At 39.1% G+C, this 16,763-nt stretch overlaps 2 protein-coding genes across 3 annotated transcripts in view; both read right to left on the bottom strand.

The window, feature by feature from the left end:
- LOC135209562 (protein phosphatase 1 regulatory subunit 3B-like) overlaps positions 1-16,763 on the bottom strand; it is a 39,417-nt gene that overhangs the window by 14,502 nt on the left and 8,152 nt on the right. The window contains exons 1-6 of one of the 2 annotated variants that reach the window (XM_064242222.1): positions 8,820-8,977; positions 2,881-3,215; positions 2,642-2,744; positions 2,382-2,519; positions 2,030-2,197; positions 602-1,880 (exon numbers count right to left, since the gene is read on the bottom strand). In XM_064242222.1, coding sequence (XP_064098292.1) covers positions 1,494-1,880; positions 2,030-2,197; positions 2,382-2,519; positions 2,642-2,744; positions 2,881-3,209 — 1,125 coding nt within the window. In that variant the 5' untranslated portion in view covers positions 3,210-3,215; positions 8,820-8,977 and the 3' untranslated portion in view covers positions 602-1,493. Of the gene's footprint in view, positions 1-601; positions 1,881-2,029; positions 2,198-2,381; positions 2,520-2,641; positions 2,745-2,880; positions 3,216-8,819; positions 8,978-16,763 lie in introns of those variants that run through there. The other variant, XM_064242223.1, reaches the window with a different exon arrangement.
- LOC135209494 (uncharacterized) lies at positions 13,312-13,889 on the bottom strand. The gene is made up of 2 exons (XM_064242149.1): positions 13,779-13,889; positions 13,312-13,524 (listed from the first exon to the last, which is right to left on the bottom strand). The coding sequence occupies exons 1-2, from the start codon at positions 13,887-13,889 to the stop codon at positions 13,312-13,314; spliced, it is 324 nt and encodes a 107-aa protein (XP_064098219.1).

Here is a 16,763-nt window from a genome sequence, read left to right as displayed (position 1 = left end):
TACAAGAGTTTTCTGAGAAGCGACGTGACAGAGAACGCTTGCCAAAGGCACTTGTCCTCTCCCACTGGCTACGAAGGTTTGGCACATGTAACCCTAAAAATGTCGTCACCCCTTCCCACCCCGCCTCACCCCTCCCAGGGCACATCCTCCAGGTAGCCACAACCCCCTGCCCAACCCACAACACCCACTAAAACAGTCTTAGTCAAATACGATCTAAAATTCCTTCCGGGAAAGAAGGTCACAGAAACAGGACAGGGGTACAATGGTCCTAAAAAAAAAAAAAAAAAAAAGTGTAAGAATAAGTTCAAGAGGAACACTATACAAGGAGAATTAGCTATAGTAACCTCAAAAGTTCAATGAGAAGAATATAAGAATAAATGTAGGAAGTATGTGAAAATTAAGAAAATTGGCTATTTTAAGCCCCCCATGAGCAGGTCCCTAAAAATTTCAGCGACAACTTCCCCCAAAATCATGTATACTCACAATCTGCTATGCTAATCCGTAAGACTGTTTGCAGCCCCAAACATTCAAGCAAGCAGACCTTTCATTCTGCCTTAGACATCACACAAGGAAAGCATAAAGTATAAACGGATCAACTTACCAACTCCATCGCTCCTGTCTAGCGAGCAGGGCAAGGACCTCCTGTCTTCTAAGCTGGATAAAGCATTATATAGCCCTTCTCAGACTGCTGACTTGGCACTTTTTTTCCCCCTAGCTTGCTGGTCCAGTCTTCTACTTCTTCTTGACTTCAGGACTTGACTGACATTGACTACTGGATGCTTGATGAGACAGACGATGCTGGTTACAGAGTCTTCAATTGGCGTGGGCATACTGCAGGGTAATACTAGACAACCCTCAGATTTATGATCAAGCATCAGTGTGATGCTTGAAGTCTGTAAGGGGGCTTACTTTTCTCTCGTTACACAAAGCCACATGTGGCTTTCTGGCCACATTACGTTCACATTTAAGTTGAATTATAGTTGCAAGAAGGCCACTGCGATGATTTAGATCCCATGGGACTTAATTAGGTCCCACTTGTATGATGACCGTTACCGAGTTAAAGAGTCGAGATGGTACTCCTCACCTGAGTGGTTATCTAAGTCACACGATACTGCTATGAAAAATTATTTCTTTAAAGAGTTCTAATCATTACCGATGATGCTCAAATGATATTTTTAATACATTCCGCTACTGATTTATAAACGTGAGAAAATCAACATAGCACCACCACATTTTCTAGATGCCCTTCCTAGACCGTCATCACCATTCTTGACAATGGCGGGGCCAGAAAGAGAGAAGGGACACATTTTTTCTTCACTATTCAATAAAAACACTTCCTTCGTCTCTTCCTTTCTTCCTAACTTCGCTTCCTGTTATCGTTGTGATTGCATTTCTCTCTCTACGCAATGAACCGCCAGCGTCATCATCAATCACATTTCATGTTAAATCAAAACCTTCCTTTCTTCACTTTCATCAGGAAACTATCACGAGGTTCACCAGTAGGGAGAGTCCGAGATGGACAGGTTGTTCCAGGAGGCAAACTCGCTCCAGGAGTCCATCGACACGTCATAGACGTCCTCGGGTTTGCCAATGTCGTTGGAGGGCTTCTTGGGCCTAAAGGACACTATGACGTAATTCTTGTTGCTGTTGTTGTCCCAATATTCAACGTGGTCACACTGGTAGCACACGCAGAACTCGAGCTTGTCCGCCTGGCTGGAGGAGGGAAGGGGTAGGATGAAGGAGAAGTTGTCGTAGATGTCGTAGGAACCACCTGAGGTGCTTGTTGAGGGAACGAAGCTCGCCTGGACGTCCTCGTGAGTCGTCCAGTGGTCAGTGGTGTATCTGATACTGACCTCCTTGTGGTAGGAAAGGTTACGGACCTGATTGGAGGGGGATAAGGACAGCCGATTAATGAAGGGTATTCAGCCAAATAGCAAATAATATGACAAAACAGAGTAAATAATTTTATACAAAACAGTATGGTTCTTCTCTGACAGTTGCTATGCCTAAATGGTCTTAAATCCCATACCTTAACAGTGCCAATAATTCTGTTTTCTGCTTCCTGGATAATCACGTTCTCCAAAGACACGTTTTCTTTTTCAAGTTTCTGCCTCATTCCTAGGTAATCGGAGGCTGGCTGAGGGAAGGCGAGTTCCCACTGGTCAGCCACTGCCTCTGCCTTGGCACCTCCTGTTACCTAAATTCCAGAGAGAAATGGAGTAAATCAAACTCAAATAAATGTACATCAGTAACTGCTACAGTGCATACACATCACAAGGAAAGTACCACAAAAGTGACTTCAAGTTGACTGAGCCATTTCGACTATTAGCTCTATCAGATTAATTTTAAAAGTCTCTAGGCAATTTTAATTATCTCTTTACCTGTTCAAGGAAGTCAGCAGTCCATCTGGGCGGGCAATCTGATCGTTCCGTGAGGACACGAATATGAGTTAGGGGGTGACCCTGGTCATCAGCAAATACAACCTTCTTCTTTAACCTAGTTGGAGAGACTGCCCCCTCCTGGTCGAGAAAGAAATACGAAGTTAGTTAACATGAGCACGAACACACGAACACGAAGACCACATTGACCCTCAGAGCATATTGCAATATTTCCCAAAGGCATCTGTTCTTTCAGCACTTACCTCGACCTCATCCTGCCTTGCTACAAGACAAGATTTAATAGGCTGGAGGCGGAGCTGTGATTCCTCTTTCTTTTTGGAAGGCGATTTACGACTGTTGTACCTCCTGAAGATTTGCAAAATGAAAATTTCCACGTCATATATCTTTTAAGCATTGCGAAAACTCTACATATTTACTGCCATTTCTATCATTTGTATTCCACCTCAAAGCATTGTTTTGAACTCCTGGCTTCCCCTCTTACCTGAAACTGCCTCTGCTCATAAGGCCACTGCTATACGACGAGGCACAGGAGAAGGAAGAAGGGTTCTCGAGCATATTTTTGAAGTTATTGTTGATCGAGGAGGCGGAGGAGGAGGAGGAACATGACTGCGGGTTGGTTGTGGAAGCGTGATGTCCCCAGAGTGAGTGGAGTGGCGTGGACTGGAGTGGGTTAGTCTGTAAGGGAGTGGGCTGAAGGCGGGGGTAGTCATGGATGAAGGGCTGTGTGGCCAGGTACCCGGAGGTTAGAACAGGCGACGACCCCAGGAACATCTCCACGCCGTAGTCGCTGGGCATCATCAAGGTTGTCATCAGGCCCTTTGGAAGAAAATGTGGAGTTCAATTCCGAGCATTTGAAGGGCACTGTGCCCTGTACGGTCATCCTAGCTAAAGGGGCTACCCATCTTCATAGTTGACCTGATGCGTTTACCCTTCCTGACTTACTGTCTACTAATGAAAATAGGGCTTAAATTCAGGTCTCTTTTTGAAATAATGCTCTGTAGGGTATGTCAAGCTAGCAAGAGGGGCTGCCTTACTTCCCTCCTTTGACATGGTGGATTTACTTCCTGTCCTTACTGTAAATCAAAGGCATCCCCTCCCCCTACACAATCCACCTTCTCCCTCTCTCTTGGCTATCCAAATGGCCCTTTAACTATCCAACCTACATACGTATGATACACAAGATAAGTATGACTTTTCCTGCAATAATTTTGGTCTTGCAGTGTTGATTATTACACAATCATACTTCATACCACCAGTTATATGTAGTGCTGTGTTCTGCTACTGACTGTTAAACTTTAGTAAGCTATAAAGTCAATGCTCTTAAATTATTTTCATGAAAAATCAACTTCATAAGGCGAATTCTGAATACATGAGTCAAAGATAGAACCAAATTTTAAACATTAGTGAAAAAGAAATCATGAACTCCCAAGGTATCCAAGTTTAAACATACTGCAATATCTGTACAAGAAGCTCCTCAAAGTAAACAAAAGTACATGAGTGAACATTAATTTAAAAAAAATAGATACACAACCACTATGAACACATAGTTGAGTTAAAAGACAATCGAAGGACCAATATGCTTCAAGAATAAATAAATCTCTTTTCGTCAAGAAAACTCACAAGTGGCAGCAGCAAGTGGCCACCACCAACGACCACAGATAACTGACTGTTGTATCAAGTGGTTTAAATGAAGAAACCCAATCTACCCAGATATCAGTGGTGATAAGGGCACTGTACCGCTCACACCTATAAACTGTGACAAGGGCATACACTCCAGAGGAAGAGCCATGTGAACACCTGATTTGTTATTATTTATCACCGTACGATCCACTTCGGTGGTTTATCTACTGGACCAGGGGAAATCTCGCGTAGGAATAAATGATTTATAAATAAATTGTTGCGTGATTGGGAGATAGGAGAGAAAGCTCTGGATGTTAGCTATTACCTAAACGAATGATATATGTATATTTTAGTTGTGGCGGTTAATTCCAGCTGGCGATATACATCGTATAATCGTCTAAATTAGAGCTTATTAAGATTTGATATGAAAATAGAGGCATGTAATAATTCAACGCTGTGGTCTCCCAACAGATCAGTTATCAGACGCCAAATACCGTCAATAGTCTGGCTTTCAATTTCATATGTAAATACCTTAAAATACAATACACTTATGCCTAAAAGTAGGCAGGGAAAGACATACTACATCACTAATTTATCACGTTACATCACTCTTACAAGATTACGATACAGGGCGGAAAAACGAGAAGGAAAATTTATCACGTGAAAAGGCCGTGATCCCGAGAAGACTACTATAGCTGTAACGGCACCAGTTACGTAACGTAGTAATCTCCGGAAAGGCTAACGAATGACGTCACAGTCGTCTAACTACTGTTGCAATGCGATTCATCACGACAGGAAGAAACTATTTCGTCTTGTGGAAGCGGAACTTAAAACCATTTATATATGATACGTAATAACTATCTGAAAAAAATAAGGCACCGAGAGCAAGTTTTCTGTACGATCCTTCTAACCATTACAATCAAATCTGACCTTTCTGAATATCACTTCACAATATCCACTACAATACGAGGAACAAAGGTGTATTCCTTCTTGAGGAAATAAAAAAATAATAATAATCTTGAATTCACAAAAAAAAAAAAAAAAAAAAAGTTCCTTTCATTGACCATCCTACTTCAGTAGGAAAAGTCTAAAGGAAGACCAAATCCATTGGTAGGATCTCTACGAAATAGTACTGACGAAGGGCCTTGCCCCTGGCTATCCTGCAACGCCTTCACTGAGGTCCTTCCGTATACGGCGGAAGCGCAGTAAATCTAACTTGCTTGTGGTAATCCCGTTACGAGAGGTTGGTTCAGGTTATGGGGTTGTGAGAGGGATGGTACGAACTATTACTGCGTCGCGAGCAGGAGTCTCAGTCCAATTGTTTCCCACTGGGTGAAAGGAGAGAAAGTGTAGAAAACAGTAGATACGGAAGTTCTATGGAGAGAGAAAACGATAGGGCAAACCTACTTGCTAGTTTCCCTCGGGAAATTATTCTGGGCTTTTTTGGTCAATTATGAAAAATTATGTTCTGTAACTAAATTATTTGACACAGTAACTTTGAATACTGTGGAAGAAAAATATCTAGGAACATCCACAGAAATTTATAGGTCTCTAAGAACATTACAGAGATACTATATAGCGTAAAACATGTACAGAGATATATAGGTTTAAGAAAATCCACGGACATATAGGTCTAAGAACTTCTACAGACACGCACAGGAAAACCTCTGGGCCAACTTCTGGAAAGCTCGACTGTGTAATTCTTTCAACAGTTAACACTATTTCGCCTCCAATAGCTCAAAGCGTTCAATTCCCCAACCCTAGACTTATTAAGGACGTGAATTTGTCCATCTCACCGGTCTCTGTAAAGTTAAGAACTGCTTCTGTCATATATGGAAGAGGAAGTGAAATCCGCAAACTCATCATTACGTAACTCTGACATAAAAAAAAAAAAAAACTCCAAAGCACAAGCCAATCCGGAATTGCCCCAGAGGCGAGGCACGGCTTATGTTACTCTTCCATTCGTTTTTTTTTTTTTATGTGAAGTTGGCCCTGAGGAGACCCGAGGAGCCCCATGCCCCATCTGGGCTCAAAGTGAACTGTGCCCAAAGAGAAATCGCTCAATAAGAATGTGTACAATGGCAAGTGTGTCTCGAGTCATGGGCCTAAACATCAGAAAATTCCATTCATAAGTGTTTCCACTCCTGCAGTTTTAACAGAACACCCACAGAGAGAGAGAGAGAGAGAGAGAGAGAGAGAGAGAGAGAGAGAGAGAGAGAGAGAGAGAGAGGTTTCACGGCACGAACATAATTGCGCACGTTGATTATGTAACCTTGTGGAAAAGCACTTCCCATTAGTACGACACAAGGAAAGAAGACCACAGGTGATGTTTAGCATTGAATTCTTCCGCCTTCAGAGGACGGTAATAACTGCCTTAAATCCATTATTTTCATTCATTCCCTCTCTCTCTCTTGCAACTTTGTTGTTCAACTCCTTTCACTTAGACTTTGCACAAGTTATCGTCCCATGGGATGAAACCCTAGCGAGTGGACAGTGAAACAACAATCAAGTGATAAGTTGTCAGTGGCCATGGCTTCCACTGAGAGAGAGAGAGAGAGAGAGAGAGAGAGAGAGAGAGAGAGAGAGAGAGAGAGAGAGAGAGAGAGAGAATCCTACATCAAATTAAACTGGGCAACAAAAGTCAGATCTAAAGCGAATATCATGTCTTGCTAAGCAATTTCAATTTCTTCAAGGCTATTTTGATTGCCTCCCAGAACGCTATATTTTTTACAGACGAAAGATAATTCAGTGGGCGACAACTCACATAACAAAGAGCAGGCGCTCGAGAGAGAGAGAGAGAGAGAGAGAGAGAGAGAGAGAGAGAGAGAGAGAGAGAGTTATATCTGTAAAATCATAACCACATATAACAAAATGGCGCGACAAAATACGTGATCACAAATGATTCCGTAAGTTAGCTTTTCCAGTACTTCAAAATTAAGAAATTTCAAGGCAGCTAAAATGATTAATTCTGAGTCCTTACATAAACAATTCTCCAGATTCTTCAATTCCTGCAACCGACAAGCAGACAGCAAAAAAACTCACAATAAACAGACAAAGCATAGGTACATAACAGACAAAGTATAGATACATACATCTCAAAAATAATATTGTCTTCACATCACTATCCGAGACAAACGGGTCTCAATAAAACAAAGAATACCGCTATCACATCACTACCAAAGACAAATTGCTCTAAAAACTCGCATATAAACACAAAAATATGTATCCGATTTTTCCTCAGCCGTCCCAACCCAACTTTTTCTTCACCTTGGTAACTGTCCTTAAGAGAGAGAAGAGACTTGCCGGCTTAAAACCTCTTCAAAGATACCCCACCCACCAAACCACCATCTACCCCACCACCTGTCTCTCTCCAGGTAGGGTACACCAATCACTCGACTATATTGCCTTCAGCTGTGCCTGCATCAATGTACTTTCCTTTGGGAAGATCGTTATCAGGTTGCCTAGCGACATGAGCACCAAAGGCGCCTTATTATTAGGCCTAAGGCTTTGATGAAATTTTGAACTGATAACCGGGATAATTTAAGTTTCTTATAAGAACTCACAAGTACTTTACTTAAACACGTACGACTGAGCGACAGCTACCAGTGTTTGCGAAAATTAACATTAATCCTGGGAAACTTTTAAAATGTTAAGTATGACAGTACTACAGAAACCTAACAAGGATAAAAAAAAAGTTGCCACTTGTCTACCGTATTAGTACGAAATAGTAATGTATATCTAGAAAGATACACTAGGCCTTAGCGGAAATGGATAGAGTAATTTATTTACTACTTTGTAATATTTTCTCAGGTCGAATACGATAAACTTAAGACCAATCATAACTTCGTGAAAGTAAATAATATAAGTGAAGAACAACGAGCCTTACTATATCACACCTTAAACGAAGGCACGGTAATATAGCATTGCCGTTTTTTCAAAATCTCGGCTAAAAAGGAGCCCAGTACTGTAACTCAAATTACGGACCGCTGCATCCAGCCTAACTAAAATAATTACTTTCAATATGTCTTGACATCAGAGTTCTAACTCATGACTTGAAAAACTACTTAAGCAATTACACATAATTGCGTAATAATAATATTTTTAATTACCGGGTAAACAATTTTAATATAAAATTCGTAATAATCGGTTTATCAATTAGAGATTATGTGATTTTGATATATAGCTAATTTAGTAAAAATAGTTATTCCACTAATGGATAAACACATATATATTTTAGTAATAAATCTATTAAATTGCTGGATATTTTAGTAATAAATCTATTAAATTGCTGGATAAACTTCTAATTATATAAAACTAATAATGATAGGGTTTATATTCAGGTATACAAAATTACATATGTTCGAACTATGACTGGTTACACCCAATTCTATGCAACACCAGTTCTCTATATCGATTCAAATTTGTCCATTTAGTTTCCGTATTTAAGGTCATAAATACAAAATTTACCTTTCCTTGAAATTATACCTGTGTAGAGCTTCTTACCTAAATATTCCTGCCTAAAATAATCATCGAAAATGGTATACTACTTAAACCAGTGAAGTACTTAGGCCTATGGCTTAATTATCATGTCAGTTGCAACCACACTTGTATACTTTATATATACACTTATGTATATTTTTCAAGGTCAATCACAATCAAATATAAAATACACACCACAACGCGATTCAGGTTCCTTACAAAAAAAAAACAATCACAATTCATAAAACAGGTCAATTCACACTGCGACAAATTCATCAATGCACTTTTATGGACATAAGTGTCTCGCTTAACAAAACTTACTGGATGCTAATAAGTAAGGACTCTAAAATAACCACAGAGTCGCAACGCACACGGCTGACCCGGCCTTCAGGCTACCGCTTGTACCCGACACTCAAGATATTCCCTTACGGACTGAACGGTCGTAGTCAGTGTCTGCCTGACGTGGCCGCTCGCCCGTGTGGCACTGGCCCAAGTTGTCGTACGATTTCGGACGACGTGACACGGCGTTTGTTGCGTATTACGGTTTGTAAATTCTAAATAAAAGTTACATAATCCTTATCTTAATTTCATGATATACATTGTATGTATTTATATCAAATTTAATTAGCTAAATAGTGAAATGAAGTAATTTCGTATGTCTGGCAATGCCGTATTCATGCACGGATCCTACCTAACCACCGGGTGTTCACGTGCCTCGGAGCCTCGACCAATCAGGAAGTGGGTGTGTCACTATGGGCCACTTTTAGCCAATAGGAAGGCTCCTTGATCATCCAGTTAGCTGACTTCCAAATAGGTGGCCTTTGTGACATTCAAAATTTCCATCTTAATTTATTATTATTTTCCACTGAATTTCGAAGGAATAAGTAATAGCTGACGAAGCTGCCGATGTACATAAACTTGATGATGCTTTGAGCGTCATAAAACGCTATATTATAAGCTGTTCTGCCGAAACTTCATGAAGCAGGCTCGGAAGAGTGATTCGAAAACACTGAAGCGGGTTTCGAGTAGATTATTTGTCATATCTGATGTTGTGAATAGGCTTTGATATGCTTTAAGCTGCATAGAATGCTTTTTGTGAATAGGCTTTGATATGCTTTAAGCTGCATAGAATGCTTTTTTCAAGCAGTTATGTCGAACCTAAAGCAGGTTCCATGCGTGATTCGATAGAATTGAAGCAGGTTTCAGGTCGCTGATAGTTCGTGTTGATTTGCCCCGAAGCAGCTCACGAGATACGAAAGCTCATTTAACCAGGGTTTTGGTCATAGAAGCAACATTAAATCAACCTGAGAGAGAGAGAGAGAGAGAGATTTGTAGCAGCCATATTTCACATGCCACCAGTCCTTAGCAAACTAGGCCCTGTTGATCCGTTTCTCGCGAAAGTTGAATGCGTCAAGTTAACGAAGAAATAAATTAAAGGCCTCCATATTTATAACAAATAAATATTGACAAATATAAGAAATATATCATACTCTAAAATAGGATGAAAAGCATTTTTAATGTAAGAGTGTAATAAATTGCATTATTCATTCAAACTGATATTTCAGTTAAGATTACTTCCCGATATATGTAAGTATGTGTATGATAATTGCAAGATGGATTTTACACACACACACACACACACACACACACACACACACACACACACATATATATATATATATATATATATATATATATATATATATATTATATATATATATATGTGTGTGTGTGGTGTGTGTGTGTGCGTGTGTGTGGTGGGTAGTGCGTGTGTGTGTGGTGGTGTGTGTACTAACAACTTACCCCAAATGGCAAAGCCTTCAAGCACTTGGAGTAGCAACGGCTAAATTCCTGCAAGCATTAAGCTCTGCAACACATTCTGGGATCATTTAGTAGTTGCCCGTTGCCAAGAACACGGCACTGAAGTCTCACGTAAAGCACGTATTCTCGCCCCTTGAAGAGAGAGAGAGAGATATTTTGATTACCTAATCGTAAGCAAAGCCACAGTTCTCTATTTCCGTTTGAATAAAACGAAGATTTTTTGTTTTGTTCGTGTTACAGTTATCATGTGTTCATTATTATTATCATTATTATTAAGTCAAGCACATACGTATATATATATATATATATATATATATATATATATATATATATATATGTATATATATATATATAACTTTCCTTGGTTAGGAAATCACTTTAAATGAAAGCAACTTATACCTTACCCTAAGAGGTGGCAACAGCCGTACGGCAAACTACGAAAAAGGGTACTATACATCGAAGCCTGGCGTGGACCTCCGTGTCACGCCTACCAAACGGATTTTCCTGAACCAACTACCAGCGAAATGACGTCTCCGAGTTTTTTCTTAAACACAATTTGTCACTCGTCTTTATAGCCAGCCATGACGTCATGGCCCGAAAATGACGCTCGAATTTAGTCCAAATTCTCTTCGCCAGAATTTTTCTCTCTCTGGGCAACTGCGGGGGGAAGGAATTTGCGACTCGGGAATGCCGGGAATTTGCGAGATTAGGAGAGAGACTTAGAGAGCATTTTTTTTTTCTTTTTTTTTTCTTGGTGGGCTGGGCCAATGAAGCAGATAATTGAGTGTTGGGATTTTTTTATTTGGTCATTTTTTTTTCGAGTTCGGAAGCAGTGTAGAGATTTCGTCGACACTTTTACGAAATATAGATGTTTTCTGGTCCTGTGGAAGGTATCTTTACAGGTTAATGGCCTTTTGGTGATCTTGTAAGGTAGGTTGTGTATATATATATATATATATATTATATATATATTATATATATATATATTATGTAATATATATATATATATATATTATATATATATATATATTAAATTTATTATATATATATATTAATTTATATATATTTAATAATATATATATATATAGAGAGAGAGAGAGAGAGAGAGAGAGAGAGAGAGAGAGAGAGAGAAGAGAGGAGTCCTTAATAGCCCCGATTAGACAAAGATTGATAAAAATGACGCAGAAATAAAACAATGACCCGATTATGTATCTCTGAAGACTAAGAGATATTGAGGAAAATTGAGGAACGAACCTGCGCCTCTCTCTCTCTCTCTCTCTCTCTCTCTCTCTCTCTCTCTCTCTCTCTCTCTCTTTTTATGCATCATTGGAGAAATGAGGACAGAACGAAGACAAAGGAGTATTAAACTAATCCTTTCTGGAGAGAGAGCGAGAGAGAAAGAAAAAAAGATAGATAGGTAGAGAGAGAGAGAGAGAGAGAGAAAGAAAGAAAGATAGATAGATAGAGATAGAGTGAGAGAGAGAGAGAGATAGAGAGAAACCAGGCTAAGCTCGAAACTTGTATAGGCATTTTGCATACGTGCTCATGTTTACTGATTACATGTTTGTGTTTATTGTATGTTTATTGATACATGTTTATGTTTATTGTATGTTTACTGATTACATGTTTATACTTATTGAAGGTGTAGAGATTGCATGCTTATGTTGATTATATTTTCATGCTTATTGATCATATGTTTATGAGTTTTAATCACATGTTTATTGGTTGTAGGTTAATCTTTACTGTATGTTTATTGTATATTTACCGATTACATGTTTATGCTCACTGAATGTGTAAAGATTACATGTTTATGTTATTTGTTGACATGTGTATGTCTATTGAATGTCTATTGATTATATGTTTATTATTATTGTATGTTTACTGATTACACGTTTATGTATATTAATCACATGGTTATGTTTACTATATGTTTAATTATATTCAATAATTACACGATTGTGTTTACTGACCACACGTTTATAACCAAAATATTCGAAGCTATCGACCAATGTTGACATTACATAAAAATATTCGGTTTGGAAAGTAACTTCAGATAATGCATCAACGTAAATAATTAAATAATAAAACATTAGAACACTTAATTATGAGCTCACGCATCTTCGCATGCACTGAGAGTGACGAGAGACCCCCAAAACTCGGCCAAAAAATGTCTTGTCCGAAGGAAAGTCCTTTGTCACATGCGCCAACCACAGCCGCGTGAGACATCAGAAAGTCCCAAAAACTGTGGGTGCTTGAGAGAGAGAGAGAGAGAGGCTATATCATGCTTTTTTCACACAGAGAGAGAGAGAGAGAGAGAGAGAGAGAGACCAGAAAGTCCCAAAAACTATGGGTGGTTGAGAGAGAGAGAAAGAGAGGTTGTATCATGCTTTTGTTTGTTTCAGAGAGAGAGAGAGAGAGGAGAAAGGTTTCATGTTATCATTATGCTTTTATTTACACAGAGAGAGAGAGAGAAGTTGCATGTTATCATTATGCTTTTATTTTACAGAGAGAGAGAGAGATAGAGAGAGAGGTTGGATGATAAATTCCTGCTTTTTTCGCAGATATGAGAGAGAAAGAGAGAAAAAAAAAAAACAAAAAAAAGTTTCATGATACCTTTATGTTTTTGTTTAAGAGAGAGAGAGAGAGAGAGAGAGAGAGAGAGAGGAGAGAGAGAGAAAAGAGAGAGAAAAGAGTTTCATGATACCGGTATGCTTCCGTTTCACGCACACACAAACACACACACACACACAGGTTACATCATACCTCCATACTCGAGAAAAAAATATAGCACCGTCATTCCCACTTGAACGACATTATCTTATGAAAACGTTTGTTTAGTAATTAATCAAGTCAAAACATTTCCCGCTCTTATCACGCCATTAGCGGGTTACAAGGAGCGATACAGTGGTAGTTTACCACAGTGTCAGAAGCAAAAATAGGTTGCTGAAGCAATACCGTTGCTCTGAAGCAATCAATAGCTCCAAAGCAATCATCAGTTGCAAGCAATCATCAGTTGCTCTGAAGCAATCATCAGTTGCTCCAAAGCAATCATCAGTTGCTCCAAAGCAATCATCAGTTGCTCCAAAGCAATCATCAGTTGCTCCAAAGCAATCATCAGTTGCTCCAAAGCAATCATCAGTTGCTCCGAAGCAATAATCAGTTGCTCCGAAGCAATCATCAGTTGCTCCAAAGCAATCATCAGTTGCTCCGAAGCAATCATCAGTTGCAACAATCACAGTTGCTCAAAGCAATCATCAGTTGCTCCGAAGCAATCATCAGTTGCTCTGAAGCAATCATCAGTTGCTCCGAAGCAATCATCAGTTGCTCCAAAGCAATCATCAGTTGCTCTGAAGCAATCATCAGTTGCTGAAGCAATCATCAGTTGCTTCCAAAAAACAATCATCAGTTGCATCCAAAGCAATCATCATTGCTCCAAAACAATCATCAGTGCTCCAAAGCAATCATCAGTTGCTCCAAAGCAATCATCAGTTGCTCCAAAGCAATCATCAGTTGCTCCAAAGCAATCATCAGTTGCTCCAAAGCAATCATCAGTTGCTCCAAAGCAATCATCAGTTGCTATAAGCAATCATCAGTTGCTCCGAAAGCAATCATCAGTTGCTCTGAAGCAATCATCAGTTGCTCTGAAGCAATCATCAGTTGCTCGAAGCAATCATCAGTTGCTCTGAAGCAATCATCAGTTGCTCTGAAGCAATCATCAGTTGCTCTGAAGCAATCATCAGTTGCTCCGAAGCAATCACCAGTTGCTCCGAAGCAATCCTTTGCCTACTGCAGCATTTGGACCCGAAGCCAAGACGTAGCAACCTTAGATATCGGGGGAAACTTCATGAGACTTCAGGAAACTTCTGGAGAATTCATGAAACTCTGGGAAACATCAGGACAGGCCAGAAAACTTCATGGGACATCAAGAAACCCCAGGAGCCTTCGAGAGATTTCAGGAAACTTCAGGAGAGTTTAGGAAACTTCAGGAGACTTCAGGAAACTTCACGAGACTTCATGAGACTTCACGAGACTTCGGGAAACTCCAGAAAACCTCAGTAAACTTCAAGAGACTCCAGGGGGGCCTAAGTAAACACCCCTCCCCAACCTCCTTACCTGTCAATGCCGATCTATCTTTAGCCTCTAGATGTACTACTCAAACGGACAACAAGTATTAAAACGCATGTTCTCTCTTCAGGTTAGGGTACAGGCCAATGGCATCGCCATCGCCTATACCCTCGCAGGCGGGCAGGCGTGCATCATCATACCCTACTCGTGGCACCAGCCGCGGTGGCACCGAATGCCCAGGAATAGCACAAGGACAGAGATGGCACTGCATTGCTTTGCTCCGAAGATATTACATGCAGTTAAGTTGGCCGTCCGCTTGCAGGCTGCTTAAGGATGGATGATTCAAACTTTAACTGTTATTATTTCTTTTTTTTTCTACTTCTTCGTCTTAGCTGGATCCCTAGGCGGGGTCGTCGTTATTCAATGAGCCTTTTCCATGTGTCTCTGTTTTACCCTCTTCAGTCCATCTATCTCTTTTTTTTTTTTTCTCATGTCTCTCCGTCTTTATTTCCGCCATTCTCTCCCTCGCATTTCTCTCGAATGATGAAAATTGCAGTGAAAAAGATAATACAAGTATATATATTAAGCGGAAGTTCAAGTAGATGATACTTATAATCTGAAAGAGTCTTTGTTGTTATACCGTTCCCCATTTCATAGGATTCTTCATGGAATATAGATAAGCGTTTCATAAACACAGTATTGTCTATGTGCGTGTGTGTGTGTGTAAGGAACCAAACAGACCTAACAAGTGTAGGTGCAATGTGTGTAGGTGTTTTGACACACTGCTGATGAGCCGTCTGTGAAGGTGTAGCAAGCGACTAATATTGTGCTGGTATATTGCCGTCAATGTTATTAATATTTCTTAAATTAGTTGTGTTTTCAGTGATGGGTTTTATTCAATAATCATTAAGTAACTCTTCCTCATTGATGAATCGGGCTACGTGAGTTTGGCTACATGAATCTAGCCACATGACTTTTGTTACCTGAATTTGGCTAAATGAGCTAAATGAATGTACCTACATGAATTTGGTTACATGACTTTGGCGACATGAATCTGGCTACATACTGGCCCACGGGTTTTGACCGTCCTTGTCAACCAGCCAATGAAATATCAACCAGTCACGACATTCCTTAATATGTGTGACCGGAAGCCCAGTTATACTGACTGAGAGAGAGAGAGAGACAATAATAAATAATAAATGATAAAGTGACAATTGGAATTGTCACTTTATCATTTATTATTTTTTTTTATCTAAATCATAAAGTTCATCACTTTTGAAGCTACCAGAAGATTTAAAACTGTTCATTTATAAATTATAATTATCTACATAATTATTTAATCAATAATTATGTAATCACCGATTTAAACAAAACCAAACCAATTGCAATTATCCAAGACTGAATTATCATCTTCAAATCACACAAAAAAAAAACGAAAAATGGAATATGTGTCATCATTATCATCATTGATTTGCTATTCAAGATTTCTTGGAAGATGTAATTGAACAGTTAAACCCACAAGCATAAAGTTTAGCCAATATTTTTCTCCTTTCCCGCAATCAAGCAGCTACGGTGCTAGCCATTAGCGGGAAATGAGTCTACCCTAGAGCCTGTTCTGTTGGCTAGCTCAGAGCAGCGTCTTCTGTTGGCAATATCACAAACTGCTTGTGGGAGAATTTCAGTTTAAGTCACTGAGATGCGGAAGCACGTTTATCACCTTGCAAGCAAACGAGGAGAAACCAAGGTTTCAGCTGGAATTTCAGAAGAGGGAAACAAACAGAATTCTTTAGATCAGATTTATCTGCTACTTATCTTTTAATAAAAGTTTAGTAGCTTTTTTTTTTTGTACCATAAAAGTGGTCTAGTGAGAACCAAGGTTTGAGCAGAAAGGTCAGAGAGGGAGAAAAATAAAAAAGATTTTTTTTTTTTTACCAGATTTTAGATTGTGAAAGCAACAGTACTTTCAGAAAGGGAAAGTTAAAGCACTTTCAGAAAGGGAAAGTTAAAGTACTTTCAGAAAGTGAAAGTATAAGTACTTTCAGAAAGTAAAAGTAAAAGTACTTTCAGAAAGTGAAAGTATAAGTATTTTCAGAAAGGGAAAGTTAAAGTACTTTCAGAAAATTAAAACAAATGTATTTTCAGAAAGGGATACTTAAAGTACTTTTAGGAAATGAATGTTAAAGTACTTTCAGAGAGTGAAAGTAAATGTACTTTCAGAAAATAAAAGCAAAAGTACTTTCAAAATGAAAGCAAAATTACTTTCAAAATGAAAGCAAAATGACTTTCAGAAAATGAAAGTAAAAGTACTTTCAGAAAATGTAAATGACTGAAATCATAACATTCTCTAAGAGATAGCACTAGTATAATAATCCACGATCA

This window comes from Macrobrachium nipponense, chromosome 38, assembly GCF_015104395.2.
Source record: "Macrobrachium nipponense isolate FS-2020 chromosome 38, ASM1510439v2, whole genome shotgun sequence".
Taxonomy (NCBI): Eukaryota; Metazoa; Arthropoda; class Malacostraca; order Decapoda; family Palaemonidae; genus Macrobrachium; species Macrobrachium nipponense.
The sequence above is the reverse complement of the archived record's forward strand: the minus strand, read 5'-3'. Positions and strand labels throughout refer to the sequence as shown.